This window comes from Octopus sinensis, linkage group LG3 (genome assembly GCF_006345805.1).
Source record: "Octopus sinensis linkage group LG3, ASM634580v1, whole genome shotgun sequence".
Lineage (NCBI taxonomy): Eukaryota > Metazoa > Mollusca > Cephalopoda > Octopoda > Octopodidae > Octopus > Octopus sinensis.
Genome location: NC_042999.1, coordinates 165,684,952 through 165,703,725, shown reverse-complemented (window position 1 = coordinate 165,703,725; position 18,774 = coordinate 165,684,952). Strand labels below are relative to the sequence as shown.

The window sequence follows — 18,774 nt, the reverse complement described above, 5'->3', positions numbered from 1 at the left end:
CTGAAAAGCTTTGACAAAGAAACTAAAATGATAATAATAGAGCTGAGGTAAAGACCAAACATGGAAGGTATGTTTAACTGGCAAAATATGACCACCCCCAAGTATAACAATTTTTGCATATACATGAGAAGCAAGGATCTTTCAGCCTGATCTGCTGTGCCATCCACTTTACCTGAGTCACCCTCTTTCACTTTAACGATGACTAGATGAAGACCTAAAATGCATTTCTGTCTTTTCTACAGTTATTTACCCACCCAGAACTTCAACTCTCTAGAATTCCTTCTTGGTTTATTCTTCTAATAAATATATTTTAACATCCAGTTTAATGTTCAACTTATTGAAATACTTCTTCATAAAAACTGCATAAAAACATAATTGAAAAACAACAAAACATGATTATTATTTCCATATATTTATTATGTTTGTAATAAAAGAAAGCAAAACAAGGAAAACTACAAAATAGATAATTTAATGTTCAGGGAAAAAACATGAAAATTGGTAACTCTATTATTAAGTTTAACAAAAACAATGATACAATACAGTGATATAATGTTTCAATGGATCCACAACGAGATAAGCAAATGTTTGAATATGTGCAGCATCAGATGGATATATCATGGTGTCATCTTCATCCTGCAACATAGAAGAGAGATTTGACTGTAAAGTTAGCACAAAAGAAACAAAAATCTTAAAAGTATATATTTTTAAATGTGACTAATTTTCCCCCAAATTATACCTGATATTTGGTGGGGTGCTGAAAAGTTCCTGGCTATAAGGGTATCGTGAAAGGCCTGGTTGGAAGCCCAACCTTTTGAATTCTTTTACAGGGCTTAGAAAAACTGAAAGACTGGTGCAATAAGTGTGTGAATCTGAGAGGAGACTGTGTTGAATAAGATCATAAGTAACTGATCTTCCTGTTTTTTCTTTTACCTGAAGCCAAGAACTTTACAATACCCCCTCATAGCTAAGTTACATTCTAAAATTCTAAAATTTTATCAACCACAGAAATATTGCAGCCATCTATTTCTCCATCCGTCTTTTCTGCCTACCATTCCTAGGGTGGTTGTGGGAACAGAGTCCTCAGGCACTTCTCCATAGGGTCTCGTCAGAAGCAACCATCACCAAGTTTTCCAACAGGATTCCCAAGCATGACCAACCATCTCATTCTTGGTTCGTCCTCAAGTCTCTTGCTGCAAGGCTTCGCTTGAAGAATTCATCTTGCAATTCTTTCCTGTGACAGTCTAATCCCATGTCTGTTGTACCAGAGCTGGGTCCTCTCAATGAGAAGTAGTGGCTCAATCTGGAGAGTCTTGCTGATCACTGAGCTATGCACCCTGTTGAGTAAATTCTCTAGGGAACCCTTCTTTGACTGCATTCAAGGTTGTACCCTTTCAGTCTTTATTCAACAGGAAAATTGAAATAAAATATATGAACATCTTGGTCTCTTGTCAGCTTGAAGAATAAGGGTTCCTCTTGCTTGGGTTCCAATTGTTTCCTCAATGAAACTAACTGCTCATTGTAAATAGCTGAGTGTTTGACCAACACTTGCAATCATTACATGATCTTAATACAGAATCACTGGTCAGCCAATCAAAGGGACTTTGATAGAGTTTATACTTACCCAGCTATCCTCACGAATGGGAATGTAAAACATTGCACAAGTAGTGAGATGAGAAAATGACTGGGTATTAAAAATATTTAATGCGGTCTGCAGGTGATGTGAATGAATTACATCTCATTAAGTGAAAAAAATGCTGTTTTATGACATCCCCCTTCTCTACCTCCTCCTCCTTTAATGTCCCTTTCCCATGCTGGCATGGGTTGGAAAGCCTGACCAAACCTGGCAAGCCAGAGAGCTGTGCCAGCTTCCAATATGATTTGGTTTGGTTTCTATGGCTGGATGCCCTTCCTAGTGCCAACCACTCCACAGTGTGTGCTGGGTGCTTTTTATGTGGTGCCAGCACAGACAGTATCCATAGGGGAAGAAGTAGTGAGATGTGATCATATCTTAAGGTGTAAGGTTTACAGGTGAGACGATGTATTATTGAGGAGCTTGATGATGTTTAATCAATGCCAGTCAGGAAAAGCAAATATTAAAACAATGCCAAGCTGTAAAATGGTGAGAAGGTCATTTGACATCATATGAGTTGCTTTTTTTTTTAAGAAGAAAACCTCTGACCTTGGATGTTTTGAATATAGAAAGATATAATGAAATAAGCTACAAAAGTTGCTATTAATTTAGTGATGTGTGGGGAATGAGATTGTAGGATTGGGGGCATTTCTAGGTACATTTTTTTCTTTTAAAATTGAGTCACTGAAACCCTATTAAGGCTTTTGATACACCTTAATCCTTTAGCATTCATATTTCTCTGTCAAATATGATGCTTATTTATTCATATTGATTTAAATTAATCATGCATTATCTTGTAGCTTTGAGATTTCAATGACATGCTTTTTAGAATATTGTATGGTAAGTCTGAGAGGTTGGATCTGGCCAGATTAAAGATAATACAGGTAGATTATTTTGGCTGGTTTAAATGCTAAAGGGTTAAAAATGTGTTTGTGTTTGATATAGTTTCAGAGACATTAATCTCTTGGGTTCAAATTTTGTTGAGATAAATTTCTGTAATTATAATTATTATTTTCAAAATAATGATTTCTAACAGTCACAATATGCAAAGCAAAGAAATAATAAAATCAATTGAATTGAGTCAGATACAAACTTGGTATGTGGTCTATGGAACACAGAAGAGCAAAAAAACAAACAAAACAAAGTCAATCTCAGCAATATTTGAAGCTTTAGTATAGCAGAAAATAATGAAAATACTGCAAGCTATTACATCTATTGCAGTGATTGCCAACATGGGGCATATGCCCCACTGGTGGGGCCTGGGAAAATCGTGGTGGGGTGTGGTGCCATAGTCACCAGGACCAAAGTCCTCATTAAAGTGACTCACTTTTTTTTCTCTTGTACTTTCTTTGTACTCAGTATTCAATAAAAGAGTTACCAGTAGATTCCTTTGTTTTGAATAACAGTGATAAAATATTCTTTTCTACTCTAGGCACAAGGCTCAGATTTTTGGGAGGAGGCCAGTCGATTAGATTGGCCCCAGTATACAACTGGTAATTTAATTTATCAACCCTGAAAGGATGAGAGTCAAAGTGGCGGAATTTGAACTCAGAATGTAAAGACAGATGAAATACCTATTTCTTTACTACCCACAAGGGGCTAAACATAGAGGGGACAAACAAGGACAAACGGATTAAGTCGATTACATTGGCCCCAGTGCGTAACTGGTACTTATTTAATTGACCCCGAAAGGATGAAAGGCAAAGTCGACCTCGGTAGAATTTGAACTCAAAATGTAACAGCAGATGAAATACCGGTAAGCATTTCGCCCGGCGTGCTAACGTTTCTGCCAGCTTGCTGCCTTAACAGCAATAAAATATTAAAAATAAAGTTGCCTTTTCCCAACCACTTGTGGGGTATATGAGCATAGATTTTTCTAGAAAGTTATAGTGGTGCCTAGGGGAAAATAGGTTGGGAAATACTGCTCTATTATTTCTACCATCCCATCAAACTAGCCAATGACAGACCCCCTATTTGAATGTTTGCCTTGCTAAAAATAGCAGATAAATCTCCCTCATATTATTGCTTACTGTCTTAAAAAGACAAAAAAAAGAAAGACACATTGGACAATGCAACTACAGATAAGCATAAAGATAGGATGGCTGACCAGGACTGACCTGACATTAATAACAACAACAATAATAATTTCTGTCATCAGTTTCCTTTTTAAAATTATTTTTTAACAATACAAGTGAACCATTTGGATATGTGTGTCTGTCTGTCTATCTCTCTCTCTCTCTCTCTCTCTCTCTATCTATATATCTGTACATGTATGTATGTGTATACACACACACACACATATATATATAAATATATATATATATATATATATATATATAATATATATATATGTATATATGTATATATATCTCTTATTATAAAAGGCAGATTTTATCTGCCTCCCTTTGTCTCTTATAGAAATCTACAATATAGGATTTCTTCAATTACAATTTACCTAGCATTTTTAAGAATAGAATACATCGGGTCGTGCCAGGTACAGTTTTTCAAATTTCACCCCCAATTAAGCAAAATTTCGAGAAAACTCACATTGTGGTGTGTAAGTGAAGTGCTTTTCTTAGTGTGGGCTACAGCACACACACACACACACACACAAATGGAGCAAGTGTGCAACGATTAAAGTGAAAGTATTTATATAAAACGAGAGAAGTGTACCTTAAACCACTACTCAAAAAAAAACAACACAGCAAACAGAAACAAATAAATACATAACGATTTACTCCTCACACAATTTCTTCAATTAGAGTTTACCTATGATTTTTCAAAGTACTCTCATTCGGTCATGGCATACAAAATTTCTTTCAATTTCACCCCCATTTCAGAAAAAATTCGAGAAAACTAAATATTTTACCATTTCACTCTTTCACTCTGCATATTACTCCCACTTCCTCTTCACACACATAGACACGCAAATATATAAATAAAATTGTAAGCTAACGTGTGTGTGTGTGTTCATGTGTGTGCGTGTGTGTGTTCATGTGTGTGCATGTGTGTTTGTGTGTGCGCGTGTGTGTGTGTGTGTGTGCGTGTGTGTGAGTGTGTGACAGGGATGAGCCAGTCAGACTGGTCATCCTTTTTGCTAGATCACCTATGGTCTTATATGCTACACCACTGGTTTTCAGTTCATATTAATCAAATTAATATTCACAACAAGAAGGACTATTCATTATAATACATCAGTTCCACACATTTACCCTGGTTCCATTTCGGACAACTGCACAAACATTTGCCATTTCACACATGTATGTAAACAAATTCCTTTCTTAAAAATTTCAATTCATTTTCTTTTTCAATTCATACAAAGTTTTTTAGGACGAATATAAGATCTAAAGTATATCCAAGTAGCAGAAAGATCGCCCAAAAGTGTATATAGATATTTAAATGTATTTATATATTCATCTATACACAGATGTATGTATAATGTGTGTGTATATATTTCCATAGAGGTAACCTTTCACTCCATACAAGTTATTTAGAACAATATAAGATCTAAAGTATATCCAAGTAGCAAAAGATCGCCCAAAAGTGTATATAGATATTTAATGTATTTATATATTCATCTATACACAGATGTATGTATAATGTGTGTATATTTCCATAGAGGTACCTTTCACTCCATACAAAGTTATTTAGAACAAATATAAGATCTAAAGTATATCCAAGTAGCAGAAGATCGCCCAAAAGTGTATAGATATTTAAATGTATTTATATATTCATCTATACACAGATGTATGTATAATGTGTGTGTATATATTTCCATAGAGGTAACCTTTCACTCCATACAAGTTATTTAGAACAAATATAAGATCTAAGTATATCCAAGTAGCAGAAAGATCGCCCAAAAGTGTATATAGATATTTAAATGTATTTATATATTCATCTATACACAGATGTATGTATAATGTGTGTGTATATATTTCCATAGAGGTAACCTTTCACTCCATACAAAGTTATTTAGAACAAATATAAGATCTAAAGTATATCCAAGTAGCAGAAAGATCGCCCAAAAGTGTATATAGATATTTAATGTATTTAATATTCATCTATACACAGATGTATGTATAATGTGTGTGTATATATTTCCATAGAGGTAACCTTTCACTCCATACAAAGTTATTTAGAACAAATATAAGATCTAAAGTATATCCAAGTAGCAGAAAGATCGCCCAAAAGTGTATATAGATATTTAAATGTATTTATATATTCATCTATACACAGATGTATGTATAATGTGTGTGTATATATTTCCATAGAGGTAACCTTTCACTCCATACAAAGTTATTTAGAACAAATATAAGATCTAAAGTATATCCAAGTAGCAGAAAGATCGCCCAAAAGTGTATATAGATATTTAAATGTATTTATATATTCATCTGTACACAGATGTATGTATAATGTGTGTGTATATATTTCCATAGAGGTAACCTTTCACTCCATACAAAGTTATTTAGAACAAATATAAGATCTAAAGTATATCCAAGTAGCAGAAAGATCGCCCAAAAGTGTATATAGATATTTAAATGTATTTATATATTCATCTATACACAGATGTATGTATAATGTGTGTGTATATATTTCCATAGACGTAACCATTCACTCCGCACAAAGTTTTTTAGGACGAAAATAAGATCTACTGTTATCTCTAAGTAGCACAAAGATCGCCCAAAAGTGTATATAGATATATAAATGTATTTATATATTCATCTATGCACACATGTATGTATAACGTGTGTGTATATATTTCCATAGAGGTAACCATTCACTCCATACAAAGTTTTTTAGGACGAAAATAAGATCTAAAGTTATCTCTAAGAAACAGAAAGATCGCCCAAAAGTGTATATAGATATTTAAATGTATTTATATATTCATCTATACACACATGTATGTATAATGTGCGTGTATATATTTCCATAGAGGTAACCATTCAATCCATACAAAGTTTTTTAGGACGAAAATATTTATATATAAAACAAAGGTTGTGTGTCTGTCTACTCCGATTTAGATTCCTAACTACTCCCACATTTTGCGATGCAGTTTAACCAAAACCGGGTATCTTATAGTCGTGATTCATATCGAGCCCTTCTGGGTATTAGCGCGCGTCTACGATGAGTCTACGATTTTACAAATAATTTACCATCATTTTTTTCCATTTTAATGCATATTTCTTTAAATAAAGGGAAGTAACTCTCAAACTTCACACCAATATGCGTGCTCATATGCGACGTAATATCACATCAGCAGCATTTCCTCACACCCTCCTTGCACTTGGCGAAGGCAAAATACCAGGGGATGAAAATGGTAATATTACCATCAATTCCATTTGTACCATTGTTAAGACGCCTTCTGATCTCAGAGATGCAGTGTTCCCAGATCTACAAGCTAATTATCAGAATATGGATTGGATTGGCAAAAAGGCTATACTGGCCCCGAGGAATAAAACTGTTCACCATATTAATGATGAAATGCTAAAACTCATTCCTGGGGAAGTCTATGTATATCAGTCTATCGATACAACTCCTGACCCAGAGGACGTCATCAACTATCCAATAGAGGTACTCAATTCCTTTGAGCACCCCGGACTACCACCACACTTTCTCAAACTTAAAGTTGGTGTCCCTATAATGCTCATCAGAAATTTGGTTCCCCCAAAACAATGCAATAGCACACGTTTAATCGTTAAGTCCTTATCTCCCACCGTAAACTTATATCAATATTTGCCTGAATAATCATCATAATTCAGTGCAATCATTAACAGTACTTTCAAGCAATTCAGCCCCGAGCAACTCCGGGCAATTCTGCTAGTGTGTGTATATATATATATATATGTATGTATGAATATATATATATATAAATATATACTAGCAGTATCGCCCGGCGTTGCTCGGGTTTGTAAGGGAAATAACTATATAAGCATTTTTAGAGAGTTATAGCAAAAAAATTAGCAAAAAAATGCATTAAAAATGGAATAAAAAATTATGGTAATTTTTTTTTTTTAATTGTTGACTCATCGTAGACATTTTTAGAGAGTTACTTCCCTTATATAATAGCGAAAAAATGCATTAAAATGGAAAAAATGATGGTAATTTTTTTTTTTTAATTGTTGACTCATCGTAGACATTTTTAGAGAGTTACTTCCCTTATATAATAACGAAAAAATGCATTAAAATGGAAAAAATGATGGTAAATTTTTTTTTAAATCGTAGACTCATCGTAGACGCTTTCTTGGCCATTTCTGTTTTGGTGTCTTCAAGCCATGAAGTCGTTGTTCTAAAAGAAAGCTGGTCTCCTTGACAACGCTTTACGACGTTGATTTCCTTACACTCCCTTCCCCACAGCTTCACGAGGGAGGGAAGAAGGGGGAGAAGCAACACAGGTGCAGGTGTGGACGCCAACTCCGCCGCCATCGACACACGAAAAAATATGCGTTAAAATGGAAAAAAATGATGTTAAATTATTTTAAAAATCGTAGACTCATCGTAGACGCGCGCTAATACCCAGACGGGCTCGATATGAATCACGACTATAAGATACCCGGTTTTGGTTAAACTGCACCGCAAAATGTGGGAGTAGTTAGGAATCTAAATCGTAGGAGACAGACACTCGCACAACTACAGTTTTATATATATAGATATATATATATATATATGTATATATATCATCATCATCATCATTGTTTAACGTCTGCTTTCCATGCTAGCATGGGTTGGACGATTTTGATTGAGGGCTGGCGAACCAGATGGCTGCACCAGACTCCGAATCTGATCTGGCAGAGCTTCTACAGCTGGATGCCCTTCCTAATGCCAACCACTCCGAGAGAGTAGTGGGTGCTTTTTATGTACCAGCAGCACGGGGGCCAGTCAGGCGGTACTGGCAACGACCTTGCTCGAATCCCTTTACACATGCCACCGGCACAGGTGCCAGTGAAGCAACGTTGATAACGATCACGCTCGAATGGTGCCCTTTTACGTGGCAACGATCTCGCTCGGATGGTGCTCTTGGCACCCTACTAGCACAGGCATAAGTGCCAGTAAGGCGACGCTGGTAACGATCATACTCGAATAGCCGCTCTGTCAACGATCACACTCGTATGGTGATCTTTGCACCCCGTTAGCACGGATGCCAGTCATCGAATTGATTTTGATTTTGATTTTGAATAGCTATCAAAGTATAAGAATACTAAACTTGAAGTAAGTAAAAGTAAAAGTAAAAACAGAACCAATAATAATTGTTGTTTTCTTTGAAGAAGCATAAAGAAATACATATACAGAAGCTCACAGATTTTATATAGTCCAAAAGATATCACTAGCAGGCCCAGCATAGATTCTTTCCAAGTAGTGGCCTTGTACAGGGTTTGGCACCCTGTGTGGTAGCCAAATTGGCCATCCATTTCCTTAAATGTAACATACCTTCAACTCAGTAGCAAATGCACAATCACGCAGTATGTTTCCAAAAGAATCACCTCTAAATGCCATAAAATTCCTCAGACAACACGTATTCTAGCAATTACTCCCAACTAATGTAACAAAAAGTATACAATGAATCATCATCATCATCCTCATCATCATTTAGCATCCATTTTCCATGCTGGCATGGGTTAGATGGTTTGACTGGAACTGGTGAGCCAGAGAGCTACACCAGGTTCCAGTCGGTTTTGGTTTGGTTTCTAAGGTTGGATGCCAACCATTCCATAGAGTGCACTGGTTGTCTTCTATGTGTCACTGGCACGGGTGCCTTTTGTGTGTCACCAGCACAGGTGCCCAATGAAACAAACAGGCATAATACATGAATTTAGGTGTACCACATAATCCCTCTTAATCTCCCTTCCAAAGAAAAGCACAACATTGGTGGAGTGATGCAAAAAATTACATGCTTATGCTGTGGGTAGATGTGAGGAAAAATAATAATAATTTCTGATTTAGACACCTCTCAGTATTTGACAAGTACTTTATTTTACTACTGCTGCTGCTACTGCTACCACTACCACTACCACTACTACTACTACTACCACCACCACCACCACGATGATGATGATGATGATGATAATGATGATGAAAACTGATGACAACAACAAGATGAACTTTGGTACGAGGCCAGCAATTATAAGAGAAGGGTTTAGTTGATTAAATTGACCCTGGAAAAGATTATGAAGATGATAAAGAAGGAAAAGAATGAGAAATATTTCTCAATCTCAAAAACCTGTTAATATCAACATAATAGTGCACTGATCATGCTATTTTTCATATTTGTTTTAGATCTTTAAACATTTTTTCTAATGGCATAAAACTGTGAGTAATTGAAGAGGGAATAAGATACTGCGATGTTTTGGCCTCTCTACAGTATTTTATTAGCAGTACAACCACATGCGTGGTTTATAGGCGGATATAGCTGCGTGGTTAAGAAATTTTCTTCTCAACCATGAGGTCTTGGGATTGGTCCCACAGTGTGGCACCATGGGCAAATACTTTCTACTATACACTCAGGCTAACCAAAGCTCTCTCTCTCACGCATATATATATATTATATATATATATATATATATGCACATGTGATGGTTGTAAACCAAGCATCACTGTTATGTTAAATAATGCTCTTCATTTCCAGTTTTCCATAAAAAACGTCTGGAAACATATGAGGGTTGGTAACAGAAAGAGCATCCAGTTGTAGAAAAAAAATCTGTATCAACAAATTCCATCTGATCCATTCATGCAAAGATGTTAAATGATGGCGATAATGATGAATTAATTGAAGACTGCTATAAGAGAGATTTGGCTTTAATTTCTAATGAGCTGAGCATCCATGTAGAGTGGTGGTTCTCAACTAGGGTCCGCACAACCTTTAGGGGTCCATATAAGAATTTGATGCTAAAATTTACATGCAATAAACTGGTTATACTTCAACAATGCATAAAATATTTTAACAATTTTTCTATACAATTTCTAATAATATTTAATTATAACAAGATAATAGGATTTTTAAACATTGAATGGCAAGGGGTCGATAGGCAAAAAATGGTTGAGATTCACTGGTGTAGATGCTCTCTCATTATCTCATGGACATTTGTTGTTTGATACTGTATCAGCAATCAGCAAGGTAGCAAGGTAAGCATTGTCAGAACCTGGAAGCTTGAAGATCTGCTTCCTTCAGCTGTATTGTCCTCATAAGATAATGCTTTATAACTACATGCAATATGAACCTGAAAAGTTTTGTGTTCATTGCTAACAGCACAAGAAAATCACTTGAGCCAGTGACACATAAAAGTCACCCATGCTGGTGACAATGTAAAAAGCACCTGTGCTGATGACACATATAAGGCACTTGTGCCATTGACATGTATCCAGTACACCCTGAGGATTGGTTGGTATTAGGAAAGGCATTCAGCTGTAGAAACCAGGCCAAAACAGACTGGCCCCTGGTGCAGCCCTCCATCCTACCAGCCCCAGTCACACCACCTTACTCATGCCAACATGGAAAACAGACGCTAAATGATGATGATGATAATCCATATGGAATCAGAAATATTCTTCCCAATGTTTTTATTATAGTATGGTCAATGTAGCTAGTATCTTGCTTCTATGCACTTACATATTTTAAACATACAATTTCAGAATGATTCAACTGAACTTTTGCAGTCTATAGTAATATTTATGTCCTGATACAACATCAGATCTGCAAATAAATGCTGTATCTCTTCTATTTCTTGCTGAAGTAATCAAAAGTACTTCATTTCATTTTCATCCCATTTTACAACTCTCAATAAAAAATAAGAATTACTTATAAATATTTATAATTTGTTCCAAAGCAAATGCAAATTGAAATTGAATGTTACATGTTTTTACATTAATTACTTACTATAATTGCCAATTAATAGAATGATTAATTGAATGTAATTTGTTAAGAAAAATTTCACTCCCAAACCCAGATCTTGATTGCAATATGAAATATTTTAAATCCTTTATATGTTTCCTCTGAGACATTTATATAAATGAATCAAAATTAATCTGTTCTCTTCCTGATATAATTAATATAACAGCTTATAATTTATTGCTCAATGAAAAAAACCAATAAGATAGAGCGAATTTTTTAATAAGAAGTACGTCTAGGTTCGTAAGACTCATGCATTACTTGATTAGTGTAAGATTAAGCAAATTTAGGTTCAAACTGAAAGAAAAGGAAATAAAAAAAAAATTGCATTATATAAATTTATATAAACTAAAGGAAGTCAAGGATTAAAAGGAACTCAGATCCTTAGTATATTTTTTATGCTGTTCATCTAACAAAAGATACATTTAGATTTAGCATGTAGTATCTACTGTTATTTTCAGCATTTACTGTAATATGAAATGAAGTGTTTATTTGCCTTCATTTATCTATTTACTAAAGACAAACTTGTTAAAAACCAGACAAAACAGATTTTTCAAAAGCTTCTCTATTTCAAGGCATAAATATATATAATAAATTTATTGTATACAGTGATCAGGTGCTGCACTACAACTCATCAGAAAAAGGAACCAAAACTGCGTGAATATGCACAGGAAGTGAACAGTGAATAAGTCTACAAAATAATAAAAAAAAAAAACCCAAAACCGGGGGTGGGGCATCAGGTGCACTGTTGGTAAATTTCGGGAAGCATGGAAGTTTTGAAGAATGTAGTGTGCTGACAGCTACTAACAGCTGATGCAGATAGTTTATTCGGACAATCTTATGGGTAGCTGCCTAGTTAGTTGCGAGACATTGGAGCTTTAATGTAAAAAAAAAAGAAGTTTTCAATAAAAGAGTAAATGTACTTTAGGAAGAGTGAAAATGTTTTTTTAACAAGAGAAATTATGTGATACATGATTGGCGAAATATTAATCTGCAAGGGAGTCATGATCATTTGTTGGTATTTAAGTTTAATTAAGATGTCTGGAACCAGCTCCATATAATGTAATATTTATTGGCACCTGTGTAGTGGCACATAAAAAACACCATCCGAGCGTGGCCGTTCGCCAGCCTCGTCTGGCACCTGTGTCGGTGGCACATAAAATCACCCACTACACTCTCGGAGTGGTTGGCGTTAGGAAGGGCATCCAGCTGTAGAAACACTGCCAGATCTGACTGGCCTGGTGCAGCCTTCGGGCTCCCCAGACCCCAGTTGAACCGTCCAACCCATGCTAGCATGGAAAACGGACGCTAAATGATGATGATGATGATGATGATACATATTTTCTTTCTAGAGATAGTGACTGCAAATTCTTTAATAAACATGCTTCAAATGGAATGAGATATAAAACATAGTTTTTCTTCCTTTATGAAGACATTACATAAGTTTAAAGTAATCTGCACCTTTGATAAGTCACAAATGCAGTCAGAAGCTCTTCTATTAAATAAGATAAATGCTGTCATTTCTTTTCGTATCAGAATTTCATTACTTTTCAATTATCCTTTTCATAATAAAACTTTTATAAATAAATTAATGAATGCTACTTTTTTAACAACTTATAAAAAGTAAGTTAACTAAAGATTTCTAGCAGAAACATTGCCAATAATATAGGACACTACCCCTAAAACAAAGCCACAGAATCTTGATACTCACCACCTCAAACATGTACTACATAAATTACGTTAATAGCATGTCGAAATGTTTACTAACGTACTGGGTTTCACTTCCAGTTTTATTACACATCAATAAAAAGAAATCTTTTACGATAACATGTGAAGATTGAATAGTCAATAAACATGTCTGCAAAATGTGGACGTTTGTTACACATCTGAAATTTACCAGTTTCCTAGTTCTCACCCAGTACTATTTCATTTCACTAATGCTGCTTTTAGTAAAGGCATAAAATAGACGAGTTCCCTTGACAGAGATATGAATACTGCAATGTATCATTTACTTAACTCTCTAAATGCAGGTGAGGAGCATTGCTGTTGTTCTTAAGATTATAATTTTCTAGAAAAATAACTTCCTTAGATTGCATCATGAACATGATCATAATTATGTCTCTCTCGCTCTTATTCTCCCCCTTTTTGAGTCAAATGATCCTCCTCCTTTTTGAGTCAAATGATCATTATTAACACCTCGTGCTTTTTTATTTTAAAAAGGCAAGAAAGTGGCAGAAACTTGCAGAAAGATATGTGCTGAGTATGGAGAAGAGACTGTTGAGGAATGTGTGTACTGGAAGTGGTTTTCGAGGTTTTGACCAGGAAACTTTTTGGTTCTAGGTGCACCACGCTCTGACCAGCCAACTGAGATTAACAGTGACATAATATAGGAGTTATTCAACCCAAATTCCTGTTATACAACAAGGATAATTGCAGATGTCCAAACTGAGTGCTGAAAACCAACTGCATCAAAATGGTTATGTCAGCAGGTTTGATGTTTTGGGTCCAACGTCAGTTGAGTGAGGCTAACCTTACCCAACAGATTTCCATCTGTGATTCATTGCAGAAACATGAAGGAAACGATTCTTTTTGGAAGAGAATAGTGATAGGGGTAAAAAATAGAATGTCTATAACAATGTGAAGTGCAAATGATGATGGGAGAAGCATGGTGAACCATCACAAACTCACTCCAAGTAGGAGTTCACCTGAAGAAGGTTATGTTTTCAATTTGGTGGGGCTGGAAGGGTGTTATCTTTTACAAGCATTTTCCCATGAACAAGATCATCACTTCAGATGTGTACTGTAATCAGCTCCACAAATTAAACACAGCACTCCACCAAAAGCATCCAGCACTTGCTAATTGTAAGGGCATTGGTTTTCACCATGAGAATGCCAGACCCTTCTTTGCAGACAGAGCAGAAGTTACTGGGGTTTGGCTGGAAAGTTTTGCTGCACTCTCCATATTCACTCAACCTTGCATCTGCAGATTTACACCTGTTTCAGCCTTTCAAAAATTCATTGAATGGATAGACCTTCATCTCTAAAGAGGATGTAAAAATCCACTTGGAAGAATTTTCACCTTTTAAGACAAGAAATTTTTTGAGTAGGGAATATCAGATCTGCTCACAAGATCACAGAAGATACCAGAACAAAATGGTAATTATATGATTGATTAAATAAATTTCTTTATGTTTAAAATTTGTGCTTTATTTTTGCTTAAAAAGACCAAACAACCTGTTTTGTGAACTCAATACATCACGAGTGCAGTGATCTCTGCTGCACACTTCATCTAATTCCTCTCAGTTCCTTTGTACATTCATGCATACTAACATTACATGTTTACTCCAATACTTTCCAGCTTTCACACAGTCCCTGCAATCCAATGCTGTGTATACAAACATGATGCGTGAACAAAGGGGACAGGCATGGAAAAAAATAAATGAAAAAAGAAATGGAAGTAACATCAGGTGATGGGGAAGAGGGCAGACATGAGCATTCAAAGAGATGAGCTTTAGGTCTTGAGAACTTGTAAAGGGTCTAAGTCTGAATTGGTAGATCATATAATGAATTTCTGCAATTGGTTGAAAGTGGGATGTGATGAGGTTAGAGCAATGGTAGCCACCCTATAAACCAAATAAACATATTTCTTGTTATGGCAGTTCTGGTACTGGGAGGGAGGGAGGGAGGGAGAGAGAGAGAGAGAGAGAGAGAGAGAGAGAGAGAGAGAGAGCTGAGCTAGCTCAGTTCAAGAGGGAGGTGAAGAGGTAAACTGAAGGGCGTATTCAAATACTTTGGGAAAGAAGTAGGAAGTGGAGTACTGTCATTGCTGACAGTCGTTTAATCAAAAGAAAAGAAAACAGAGGTTTGACCAATGCTAGATTTTGGGGTATGAAATAGCCACATGGCCAATGGGGTCATAAATGCTTCAGGAGAGACCTTGTGAAAGTTGAGTTAAATGACTGAGCTTCTACGAGCCAGTTTTGTGTGATTGAGAAATTGTGAAAATACCAGTTGGTAAAATATAAGGACAAGACATGCTGTTTGATCAGGATAGGGTTTGGAATGAAATCCATGCTTAAGATCATAGCACCAATTCACAAGATAATATTTGGAAAAGTGGACAGAATAAAAGAGACCACTAACTTCTACAGAGTGATATTAGACAAAAGTACTGACAGCAACAGGGGTTAGAGGTCATCTGAAAAGTTTGGGGTTGATTGACCAACCAACAAAACTGATGGCTGATGAACAGTGTTGGGGTTTCAGGTGAAGAAAGATCAGATGGATAAGCTGGTATTTCAGAGAGAAAATTCCCAAACTGAAAAACAATCTGAGTCAATGGGCAGATGTTCTTGCCGTAGGGAAGGCAAGTAGACCACCCTATCATTACATAGCTCCATACTGCATACATTTATGTCAACAAGAAAGTTAAATGAGAGAGCTGAGGAGATCTGGTGAGAGATAGGACAGTTGCTATGATGAAAGACATTGTGGAAAGAGTCAGAAAGGAGGGCCAGTGAAAGGGAGCTGGTAGATGCTTAAATCAGGAGAGAATCATGTGGTGTGATGAAGTAAGATAGTAATAGGGGTTGCTTTAGAAATAAATGACATTGAAGTTGAGAAATGTGGCCTGACTTAGGAAAAGAGGCAATTGGAACCATATGAATGTCTCTGAATTATGTTGAAGAGCATAAATTTGGCTTTGAAGTGGCAGGAGCTGTGCATTGTGAAAATCTGAACTAATTTGTCTAATTTGACCAACTGGATGAGTGAAATTAGTTATTACAAATGCAAAAAGAATTCAAACAAAAGAAGATAGGGAAATGATTATTAAGCAATGTCCACCTTGGTGAATGAATAATTATGAACTGGTAGGAGGTGGGAGTCAGGTTGGGTTTTTCAACTGCAGAAATGGTAACTATGTTATTTTTTATTTGGTTGTTTATTTAGATTTCCATTAGCTTGATGTTGTGTGAAATGATCTGCTTATGAACCTAAGGCACTTTCTCTGCCCACAAATATATTGTACAAAAAGGCAAGGTGTTTATGTCTTTATATGCAGTGTTGGTTAAAATCTGTAGAAACTACAGTAAAATATGAAAGTTTCTAAAATTACAACAGGATTTGACAATTTATTTCTGTACAAGTTGTATATATTATGTGTTGTGCCAAGATATTGTTCAGTGTATTTGTGATGAAATACAATCTAAATAATTCATGTAGGGAATAATTAATGTCCCCCACTTCACTTATTATTGAAGGATTACTTGTCTATCAACTTTGCCTCAACTTTATGTTATGCATTTGGTTTAGAATACTATATAAACAAGAGTGTTAAATACTAGTAAAATGAAATATTTCATTCTATTCACGTACTCATTGCAGTTACCTTTTCTTTCAATAATAGTTTAAGCTTTTCATGAAACCTTGTTTGTCTAACATCAGCCTTTTGAGTAGAGGAGTGCCAAAAAATTTCTTCTGAATTGCATAATACAATGTCAGTATCACACCTCAGTCTTGACACCTTTGACTTCTTTGTGCACAACCTGTATAGTAATCATTTAATAGTAAAAGTTCCTAGAAATAAAACTAGTATTCAATTTATTTTTTTACAAAGCTTTGTCAGAAGAGATAGGACAATATCCATGATGTTTTTTTCAGGGAACTGACCAGAAGAGTTTCCCAAAGAATGGTAACCTGACTCTTATGCTTGCAAAACAATGCATTTAAAGGCCATATGGTGGAGTTAAATCAAATAACAGAATAAGTTAACAACACAACAACAAGAATGGTCCCTCTCATAATTTTCCTACAGTTTCCTGTTTAGCAAATTCCATTGACAAAACTTTGGGTGCTCTGAATTGGAGTAAGAAGATCTGAGAAACTGGTAGAAGATGCTCAAGGTGCTACATGATGGGATTGAATGCAAAAAGAAATAGTTTTTGGCAACTTATCCATTTGAATAGTTGCCATATTGAATTGTGAATCTTTGTAACCCACTTTTGTTTTAATTGCTTTTGGGTACATATGGCATGGAATGGTACAGTATATCAAGTCCACAGCTCCAGGTAATATCAGTGCACAGCTCATACTTGCAAGCCAAAACTGTTTGAAAGACTCAGTTTATAAAGTGATTCTACAAAATGCTAAATGAGTTGAGGATCCTGCCTGCATCTACTTAGCAGGAAAGTTTGAAGGTCCATATTCCACTCTTGGAGAATTACTGTCATCTTGATAAAGGTTTGAAGTGCAAAAAACCCAGGCCACCTAGCTGTAACTAGGTACTGTGAAAGAAGCATGATTTCTGTTGTAGACAGCAGAATGTAACCCTGATTTGATAATTTTTGTTAAAGAGGACATATGTGCCACTTCAGTCGTGACTAAATGTTTTTCAAAGACAATCCTATGGCTCATTGGATCAAACTCAACATGATGTGGTTGACAGTTGATCAATAAAATGACTGAATGGATTTATTAAGAGGAAAAGAATATTACTTTCAAGTTTTGTTGCAAGGCCAACAATTTTGGGGTAAGGAGCAGTTGATTACATTGACCCCAGTTCACAACTAGTTCTTATTTTATTGACCTGAAAAGAGGAAAGGCAAAATTAACCTTGGTGGAATTTGAACTTAGAACGTAAAAACAGACAAAGTGCCACTAAGCATTTTGCCTGGTGTGCTAACAATTCTGCCAGCTCATCACCATAAGGAGGAAAAGAATATTGAGTATTGCACATCAAATTAACCTGATGCAAGGCGTATCAGTTTGATGATACCTAATCTTCCATTCAAATACTGCAAAACCAATTCTTAGAAAATGAATTTAAATAAGGTTCACATCAGTGGTGAAATATGGTAAAAAAAAAAAAAATAAAGATATCTCTGACTTATTCCAACTCTAATGGAAAGCGAACACCTGTCTCAATAAAAAAAAATATATACATGATGCTTCCCGAACAAATGAAAACACGATCAAAGCCATTTCTGTATTCATTTTCTATTTAGAGCTGAACAGATAAATAAATCTCTGATTTTGATTAAGATTAATAATATTGGTTTCCACACTTCAATATCTATAACTGATATAACCAGAACTGGTTACTTGGAGAACATATCTATGCGTAAACTTAAATGGGAAGATAAATCCCTTAATATATAATAATGAGTGTAGTGTTTTTATATATTTGTGTGTGTGTGTATATATATATATATATATAGTGAGAATTTACAAAAAAAACAAAAGACAAAGACGGATGTGTAAACAA

The 18,774-nt window shown here is 35.4% G+C and overlaps 1 protein-coding gene across 4 annotated transcripts in view; it reads right to left on the bottom strand.

Moving 5' to 3' along the window:
• Positions 1-399: 399 nt before the first annotated feature.
• Positions 400-18,774, bottom strand: part of LOC115209623 (cilia- and flagella-associated protein 300-like) — a 281,205-nt gene continuing 262,830 nt past the window's right edge. For all 4 annotated transcript variants that reach the window (XM_029778075.2, XM_036501588.1, XM_036501589.1 and 1 more), the window contains exon 8: positions 400-633. In XM_029778075.2, the coding sequence (XP_029633935.1) occupies positions 517-633 (117 nt within the window). In that variant the 3' untranslated portion in view covers positions 400-516. The remainder of the gene's footprint in view (positions 634-18,774) is intronic.